General features: G+C 36.1%; 2 protein-coding genes across 5 annotated transcripts; one reads left to right on the plus strand and one right to left on the minus strand.

Moving 5' to 3' along the window:
- Positions 1–636: 636 nt before the first annotated feature.
- Positions 637–4,800, minus strand: LOC141819817 (protein PHOX1-like). Of its 4 annotated transcripts, XM_074707074.1 has the most exons (5): positions 4,566–4,800; positions 4,431–4,460; positions 2,366–4,313; positions 1,438–1,675; positions 637–991 (listed from the first exon to the last, which is right to left on the minus strand). In XM_074707074.1, exons 3-4 carry the CDS (start codon positions 4,248–4,250, stop codon positions 1,527–1,529), a joined length of 2,034 nt encoding a protein of 677 aa, XP_074563175.1. In that variant the 5' UTR covers positions 4,251–4,313; positions 4,431–4,460; positions 4,566–4,800; the 3' UTR covers positions 637–991; positions 1,438–1,526. The 4 variants fall into 4 exon arrangements, with proteins under 4 accessions (XP_074563175.1, XP_074563174.1, XP_074563172.1 ...); XM_074707073.1 differs by lacking the exon at positions 4,431–4,460; XM_074707071.1 differs by having other exon boundaries at positions 2,366–4,460.
- A 1,022-nt stretch (positions 4,801–5,822) lies between these two features.
- On the plus strand, positions 5,823–8,844 carry LOC141819812 (uncharacterized). The gene is made up of 6 exons (XM_074707065.1): positions 5,823–6,069; positions 6,438–6,597; positions 7,311–7,498; positions 7,843–7,969; positions 8,156–8,286; positions 8,479–8,844. Exons 1-6 carry the CDS (start codon positions 5,848–5,850, stop codon positions 8,605–8,607), a joined length of 957 nt encoding a protein of 318 aa, XP_074563166.1. The 5' UTR covers positions 5,823–5,847; the 3' UTR covers positions 8,608–8,844.
- The last annotated feature ends 945 nt before the right edge of the window (positions 8,845–9,789 follow it).

A 9,789-nucleotide genomic window follows, 5' to 3' on the forward strand; every position in this document is an offset into this window, starting at 1 on the left:
AAGAGTGGCCTAAGTGCGAGGAAGGGCAACATCACTACCAAAAAGCTACAAAGAAACTATCTTGAAGCATTGCACTTCTACATAAGAATCCCACTTTTATGTAACTGTAAGTAAAAAATAGATGTGTACTTGCTTATCTCCTTTGCCAGGAAGCTACAGAAAACACAGTTGGTTTCTTGAACAGCAATTCATTTTCTTCTTTCCTTCTCATATCTCATCAGGAATGTTTTGTTGTTTGCAGCTAGAGAATAGTTTATAGAGATGTTCTCATTCATACCTGTCTAAATTCTCATGGAAGATTGTTCAAGTTTCAGTTGCTCGAAAGTTATAGAGTTTGTCCCAACTGTCAAGACAAGCTTTTACCTTGTGACCATTGAAGATTTTGAAGCTAGCTGATCCCCATCAAGAAGTCCAGAACTTTGACAATATACTTCCACACATTGCGCCATAACGTGCGCTGCTGCAGGAGGGACCGGACACCGGTCGCAAAGTGGGACACTTTGATTCATCAAACAAATTGTTCAGGTTAGTAACCATGTATAGTTAGTTGTATCGCAATATATAGTTTATATGGTTTGATAAGAACCCTAATTCAGTGTTTGAGTGATTTCCCCTTCTTGAAACTGTGACAAAATCAGCCTACACAAATCATATATTGCTTATATGAATAAAACATATGTTTACATCAAGAAACTTGGTCGCGAAAACATACAAAGAACAGAAACCTTTAGACTTGAGACAAATCCTTGATACGATACACTAGGAAAGAAATCAAAGTAAAAAAAAAAAAATCTAACTTAATCAATACAATGAGAGGTAGGATAACAGGGTAGGCCTTACCCCAATAAGATAAATTTACGCTTCACAAGAATCAAACAGCGCTGGACTCTACGACCTTCTTCCATATGAAGAAGTCTGCTATACGACTCTGAAAACATACTCTTCTCCAAAAGAGCAAGTGAAACAACATACGACACTGGCTGAACAATTCCTGCAAGGGCAAGAAACCAAGTTTTCATTAGATTGGCAAACTATTGAACCTAAATTCATGTTGATATTTAGTGTTTACATATCACAGGATGGCGTTTCTAGTTCTGGACAAAGCAACATTAATTAATAATAGCAAGTGGCAAATGCATGTTGGGTTCAAGACACAAACGCTTGCAAGCAATGAAAAGCATATGAAAGAGGGACTGAGTTTCAAACAAGTACACCTTTGAGAACTTGGAAATTTTGAAACAACTGTACACAATAAAAAGATGGAGATTGAAGCCAATCAATCAATAAATAAAAAGAAGAAATCTTCAACTTTATGACAGACTTCTGCAGACAAGGTCGTAGGTTATTAAGTTTTAACTGTAGTGTGGAGAAAGCAAGTGTAGAAATTTAAAGATTAGAAATGAATATTTTTTCATGCAAATTAAAGAAGAACATTACCTATATGAAACACAGACAATGGACAAAAATATTTTTGTGCTCTCAACAAGCCCTATAATTCTGGACTAATGCTGGCAGCAAATCACAAATCATAGGTACTCCAAATCCTGGTGCAACTTTGGCAATTGCCGCTGAAGTAAAGGTTCAAGTCTAAATGATGGAACACCACTGGTCGACTTTTTTGCATCGTACATCTCATTCCATGCTTGAACTATCTCATCGATCTTGAATCCTAATCCTGCAATTAGACAAACGAAAAATTCAGTCAAAAAGTCATTACCAGGCATCTACTGGAATCAAACATGTAGGAAGTTCAAATAAACACAATACATCATCATACGGGAAGCAGAGAAGACCAAGGTGACTAATGAACCAAGTATATTCTCACAAAACCTTCAAATGACTACGAACTTGTGGATGAATATGGTTCAAATAGCTAGAACAATCTAATGCTTAAAACAACAAAAGCAAAAATTTAATAATTTTTATTTGAAAAAAATGCAGCAGAGCATTAAGTTACACAATTATCAGTGTCCAATATTCTTAATTGTGAAATCAGCTCTAACTCAATGTTTCTAAATACCAGTTGCTCATCATTATTTCAAGCGATGTTTTTCCCGCATATCTGGGATTTGCTATGTGAATCTTATCCACCAATTTCGTGATATGCAACACAATATCACTTCCAATTGCAGTTATTATTCAACTAAAATGACTACAAGTGGGAGACACTTAGCTGTGCATTCTGCTACAAGAATATCTAAGTTTAAATAAACATTTAGCCATAGCTCAAGAACTTTAATATACATTAGCAGTACTATGGTGCACAAAAACAGAACTTTAGTGAAAACCATCAAGATGCTGATGGAAATTGTCTCACACCACTAATACTTTAATAGCTGCAGCATTATAAGATAAATTTTGATACCTTCTTGGGCAGTCTCATGGGCACAATGGTTTTTCATCATAACAGCAATGTCAGTTGGTGAAGCACCAGCCAGTTTGAATTTTTCTACTGCTGCCATGAGGCAATCTTCCCACATTGGGACACCTAATTTAAATTCCACAACAGAGCGCTCATAAAGAATGGTCCCCCATAATATGTTTATTTGTGATCTCATGTTCGAGTTCAGTTCTGCAATCTCATCTGTTGAGAGTTCTACATGGTAGTTTCCCAAACCCATCTTTTGCAGCAAGGTTTTCTCCCTGCCGGACTTAGATATTTCCTGTCGTTGGTCTTCCATATCTTCCCATATCTCTGTTCCCTTTTCAATGTTATCCTCAGCTTGGTTGAATAACTCAATAACTTCTGATGAAGGCCATTTCTCTAGATCTGCCTTGCTTCCAATCGCATATGACCATGAAAGCTTTGCTTGCTCAAACTGTTGAAGTGCAAGGGCAATAAGACCTTCAAAGAAGTTTGGCTTAACTTTCAGAGCTTCATAGTAACTCCTTCCAGCTTTAGCATACTCACTTTGAGCCCACTCATATGCAAGTCTGGCCTCTGCAAGTATTGATTCTCCTGAAGCATTTTCTGACAAAGATAACTGTTTCCTTGCTTGAGACATATGCACGTTTCCGCAGTTAAACAAAGCCAGTGCTGTCATCTCCAGGAACTTTGCCTCAGCAAGTTCAAAAATTTCTTGTGCTTCTTCACTTGTGACAGCCTCCTCAATTGCCTTTGAAAACAGTTTCATTCCTAATTCATGAAGGTTCATGTAGCCATCTGATTCAAAACCAATATGGTCCTTCAATAGCTGAGCAAATTGAATGATCCAGTCATCAATGGCTACTGAACATGCCTTGTCATCCTCACATTTGATGCTCCCACTTTCATGGATACCAGTATCATCCCTGTTTGATGTCCTCCCACATGATACAGTTTTTGACTCTTCAAATAAAGGTTCAAAATCAGGTGAAACTTCTACAATATAGAGCTTCATAGACCCCTGTGATTCTACAGATTCTTCAGCCCATCTCAGTTCCTCAGTTGTAGTGATTGTCACCAAGTCCCCCTCTTTATCCTTATACTTGATCAGAACAGCCTTTAAGCCTGGAAATTTATTGCCAACAATTTCCCTCAATCGCAACATTGTGCAGTTACCTGGCACTTGCGCCAACCTTATGTCTTCCCCAAAAACTAACTTCACGTTCTTGATAGGTTCTTCCTTGACTACATCATGTTTCTCCTTTACAAACAAAACCATGTCCTCAGACTTGTGGCTCTTTTTCTTCTTCTTCTTTGTTTTTGGTTTCACTGTAGGAGACTCTGGCAGTGGATAAACTGCCTTCTCATCAAGCACAACACCTATTTTCTCCATTTCCTTTTTCACACGTTCAAAAACCTCCAATGCTGTCAGGTTGTTTGGCTCCATACTTAAAACTAAATCAACATCTCTACGGGCCAACTCTAACATGTTCAAGGCTTCAAAACACTTGGCTCTCTTCAAAAGTGCCTTACTGTACTTGGGTGATACCTCGAGAGCTAGATTACACTCATTGATGGCATGTTGGTACTCCTTCGGGGTCATCTGCATAAAACAAGCTGCCATGTTGCTGTGGAGGTTGGCAATGTCAATATGGTTCTTTGGAAGCAGCTTAATGGCTTTCTCGTACTTCAGCAATGCTCTCTCATACTCCCTCTTCTGGAACAGTGCATTGCCCTCATCTTTCAGATCACGAGCCATGTCCATAAAGATTGTGGTATCCTCGTCGAAGACTCTGGGGCTGTTCTCGCTGGATTTTCTGTGCTGTGAGTTAGCATCACTATGTTTTCCTCCTGAAGTTTTCTTCATGACAGCCGATTTGCCCATTTTTATTTCCACAACTCCAATCAAACCCTAGTTCTTCTTCTGCTACTAAAATGACTCGCTTCTCTATATCATGCACACACACACAAACAAAACAAACTAAACTTTAACAATAACGAATTGAAATAATAACAAGATGAACAAAGGCACAATAAATTACAAGAGAACCAGAAAAAAAACTACTTTTCCCCCTCAAATTCCACCAGAAGCACCCTAAGGATCCTCCAAACAAAGGGGAAATGAGAAATTGAAGTTAGTTTCCAAACAGAACTCCTAAGGGAGCAAAAAACGACTCAGCCTTACAGTGCAAGATCCAACCTTTTCCGACAAAACTTAACAAGATGAGGCACAAATCGAAGAAATTTCTCGGAACCGCAGTCCTGCCTCAGAAATTTCACCCCCGCCCTACTTCGTACACCGACAATTCGGCAATCTGAGCCCTCAGGCAGCCGTCTCCCCCGTGAGAAGACTCGCCACCAAATCAAGAGCGATCGAATCTCCGTAAGTCTCCTCCTTTTCGAGGTAGAAGACGCCTTCCACAATACGCGGCCGTTCAAAATTGGCGACTTGTGGTTGCCCTGTCTGTTTAGGGCGAATTTAGCAAAACCAAAATCGATTCAAATCGGTCCCTGTTAAGTGGAAAATTTTAGATTGAGGTTCTAAATATATTTAATGCAAACTTTTACTAATAAAGAATTTTGAATTTTATCCTCTATTTATTGAAAATGCTTAGCGTGAGTTTTCTCAAAGGTCTTCTACTATTTATTAATTTTTTTTAAAAAAAATTCAAATTAATTAACGTCAAAATGCCCTAAAATTTTCTATTTTATTATAAAGAATTTAGAATATATTTCAAACCTCCGATACAGTGTGGTGAGAGGAGATAGAGCGTTTTTTCAAATAATTAAGATTTGAAATTCATGCAATCCATGGATGTGATGTTCAAATAATTAGTAATGTTAGAGTATAATATCAAAAACTACTTTATTTTCTAAATTTATTTGATGATCGAAATATAAAATATATTTGCTTTCGGACTAAGAGCATTAGATTGCGCGTTAATAACTTACGTTGAGGAGTGAGGGAGGAGTTATGATGAATGCAATGTCATATTTTTTTTTATATTTTTGTTAACGCGTTCGACAGAGACCACCACTGGTCGATCACGTGGTAGTGGACCCAGTCGATCTCTGTTAAAGGCGTTATAATGCCAGTAGGGCTATAAATGAATTATACGTTTGTAAATGACGTTTGTAAATTTAATATTTGACTTAGTAAGAATTTATTTATATTTATTTAATACATACTAATCAATTAAATAAATAAATTTAAATAATTTATTAAATTAAATAAATAAATTTAAATATATGTGTATTTAATTTTTTATAATATTTATAAATAATATTTATGAATCATAATTAAAATTTTAATAATATCTAAATCTTAAAATTAAATTTGAATCAAATTTAAATTTATAAAAAATTTAAATTAAATTTAAATAATTATTTTAAAATTTTGATTCATTTTAAATTGGTTTGACTCGACTAGATCATACCGTACGGTTTGGCTTGAAGGAGCAGAGAGAGAAGAGAAAGAAACGATGGCGGAGAGGAAGCGAGTGCTGGTGGTGGGTGGCACCGGCTACTTGGGGCAGCACCTCCTCCAAGGTCTCGCCGGAGGCCTTCTCTACGACTTAGCCTTCACCCATCATCGCCCCATCCCTCCCCCCGACCTCGTGGCTGCCGTCTCCCCGGTGCTCCCCTTCCGCATCGACCTGCGAACGGGAGACGGATTCGACGCTATTTCTTCCTCATTTGGACAGGTGATGCTTTTCTTTCTAACAGTTGATGATTCCTTTGGATGGATCTCAGATCTACGTTTGTAGAAACTAGTAAAACAGATCCACACGTTGAGAAGAAAAGTCTTATTGATTCGATTATACATGTTGCGCGAAGCATGAGATGGTAAGGGGAACTCATTCTCCATTATTTTCTGCTGGATAAAATAGGTTTTTTCTTGAATAACACGGATCGCCTGCAATATATAATGAAGTTTTTCCTACTGTGTGGAATTCTTCTTCTTCTTTCTCATGCAAGAAATCTACATCTTCAAAATAGATTTTTAAAAAAAGGTGCATTTGTTCTTCCTAGATTAATATTTATTTTTTAAAACAATTCTCTATTGTTTCAGCCAGATGTGGTTGTCAATTGTGCTGCGCTCTCTGTTCCTCGTGCTTGTGAAATGGATCCTGCAACTGCTGTGTCCATAAACGTGCCATCTTCTCTTGTAAATTGGCTGTCAAGCTTCAACAATAGCAATTCTCTTCTAGTTCATCTGTCAACTGATCAAGGTTACTTGCTTTCTATATTTTTCCTGTGTTATTTGCGCAACAGATGTCTCATATATCCATGTCTCCCAAACATGCGTGAAATTAGGATCTTATGAGTTTTCTCAGTGTACCGAGCTGGAAATTTGTAGATTTTACTAGAAGAAATCATTTCTTTGCTTTTACTCCGATAAGATGATTTTTTATTTATTTATTTTTTTTACTTTGTTTCATGATTTATGATTGATGACTTGCAAGAAGTTTTATTCACATGCCGGATTAAATGAAAGCTTTTATACATTTATGTTAGCTGATGCATTATGAATGCAGCTGGGAGACAACATATGTCCTAGGATTTGCTCCAGACCTATGTCTTTTAGAGGCCGAGTTAAATGGAGTTGCAAGCGATGGGTGATTTAGATATTAGTGCACACAAAAATATATCTGGTGCAAGACTATTATTTTCTTGATCTTTTTTTTTCATAATCTAATCAACCTTAATTTGCAGGACCTCTGACTGACAAAAAGATGCTTCCTATCAATCTATTGAGATTGATGTCGAGGAAAGTGACAAACATGAATTTTAAAATTCAGTGGATTCTGTTATTAACATTTGTGATGGTGGCAATCTGGTTTTCATGCTTTTGCGCTTAATAGCTTTCGTTTGGCTTTTACTCCTAATCCATTCAATTAAGAATCAATCAAATTATTCTAATGTAATTTCTCTCAACTTACAGTTTATGAAGGGGTAAAATCCTTTTACAAAGAGGAGGATGAAACTGTACCTGTAAATATGTATGGGAAAACAAAACTAGCTGCAGAGCAGCATATCATTGCTCACTGCTCAAACTATGCCATCTTGAGAAGCAGCATAATATATGGGCCACAGACAATTTCGCCGGTTGAAAAGTCACTTCCAATCCAGGTGAGCATTTCATGAATACAAGTTGCCTCCAACCATTTACATCAGCTAGATGCAATGTAATCAGGAGGATGTATTTAAGGTCTTATGTTATTAGTTCTAGATACTTGAGAGAAACTTGAGTCTAAATCTAAGTTGCCACTGTATTTTATTCAGTGTTTAGCCTCGCAAACCTATAGCATTTCCTGATTTTTCTTGATTATAAATTGTTGGGCTTGAGAATGTTTTCTGAGTGGCAGATGCCATTAACCTCATTGTGTACAAGTGTTCTATAACCACCTTGTTATCACTTCTTGTTAACTACATATTTCATTTCCTTCTGATATACTCGTCTTCTATTTATGCAGTGGATTGACAGTGTTCTTAATAAACAAGGTCACGAGGTCGAATTTTTTCACGATGAGTTTCGTTGCCCTGTGTATGTAAAGGATATGGTGGATGTCATAATGGCTGCGACTAAAAAGTGGATATCAGGTTGCCTGTTCCTTCATCTTGCTATTTGATGCCTTGCTAACCTTTTATCAGAAAAAAAAATTCTGCTTGATGAGAGAAATTTCGGTCGGTGACAAGGATGCAAAATGGATTTGCATGTCATTTGGTGCTTTTTGAAAATATTTATAAAATTTCAACTTCCTAATCTGTTCTTGCCTCTCATTTCAGATGGTAAGCAAATGCAATTGCTGCTGAACGTGGGTGGACCAAACAGGGTGTCAAGGTTGCAAATGGCCGAGTCAGTTGCAAGAATCAAAAGATACAACCTTTCTTTGATCAAGCCAGTCTCTGCATCATCTGTAAGTCTTCTTCTCTCCCTCGAGAGCTATTTCTATTGTGAAACAAAACTAGATTTCACACACATATATATCTATTCGTATTTTGCAAGCTTCTGGATGCGGTAAAAGCTAGAGTTTTCTTCATGTTTGGTGTTCTGCAAATTGGCCAATCTACAGTTGATCCTTGAAAGCTTCTATTCATGTTATGTATAGGTCGACCGTGGCGTTAGATCCCCTTCAGACATTTCCATGGACATCAGCAGGTTGATTCAAGTGCTTGGTGTTAGTCCATGCCTCTTCGATGATGGAGTCAGATCTACACTTGAAGCCGATAATGCATAGTTGTCGATAGTTGAAAGAAGATAGGAGGATTGGCAATTGGACCAACTGCATCGAGATGCTTTTCCACCAACTCACCTTGCCTCACTTGGCACCCCTACCGAATGGGTATGAAATATGTTTCTTCATTTTCTCAAAGATCCATGTTCAGTTTCGATACGGTTCTATTGAATTTGTGTGAGGTGAAGGTTTTATGATAATTCTTAACATTGTTCAGCATCGGGGAAGTGTTGAAAATATATGCGATCTGTGAACTAAAATTACAACTTAAGTGTAGATCTGTACATTTGAGGCACAACATTAAATCTTAAAATCACTCAAACCAGAAATAGAGTAGGTTTATTTAAAATTAATTAAAAAAATGCAATATTTCCTATAAATAATGTAAGATATAGAAACATTGATTCTGAAAAAATTTTGTTCTATAATTAATATGATGTTTTAAGTGCCTCCACAGGTGTAGTAGTACAATGATAAAATACTTGACTTAGAAAAATAAATATGAGTATCAAGATTTGAATTTTAATAGGGATGAATATCTTACAAGTTGTGCTTTGGATTTCAAGAATTAAGTGGCGAACTAAGGAGGAAGGTTGTCTATCTTCAAAATTATTTAAGTGAAATCTAGATTATCAAAAAACATATTTTAAGCAATGTTCATTTTTTTTATTTTTTTATTTTTATAACTTAAGTATCTAATTTTTTTAATTAATTAATTTTGAAGGTGATCAATCTGACTCCAAAGAAATTTTTCATTGACCAAGTAGATTTGGAAGTGTTGCAATATTATGTTCGCAGATCGACCACAGTTCTTTCACTCAGGATAGATCCGAAAGCATATCTTTTTGTGATGATATTCAATATGGCTTACCAAATTAATCCAAGCACTAAAAAAAGGGCAAAATTAAATAGACGTTCTTTTTTTTCAAATCAGCAAAGAAATGCTCTATTTTGATTTTTTATCAAAATGATGTCTCATTTTATTATTCATTCGTATATAATTATTCAAATATTTTTTAATATTATTTTATACTATTTAATATTTATCTCTGATTTAAATTTTGAATCAGTCACGTACATTTATAGTAGTTATGATTTTGTAATTGTTATAATATGAATTCTTATCATTTTTGTTTCATCGAAGAAGTTATATTTTCATAGTTACTATAACACGTCCAATCGATT

Source organism: Curcuma longa, unplaced genomic scaffold (assembly GCF_044706935.1).
Source record: "Curcuma longa cultivar G26 ecotype Majalengka, Jawa Barat unplaced genomic scaffold, ITB_CL_G26_1.1 utg18532_np1212_1030455_RagTag, whole genome shotgun sequence".
NCBI classification, from domain to species: Eukaryota; Viridiplantae; Streptophyta; class Magnoliopsida; order Zingiberales; family Zingiberaceae; genus Curcuma; species Curcuma longa.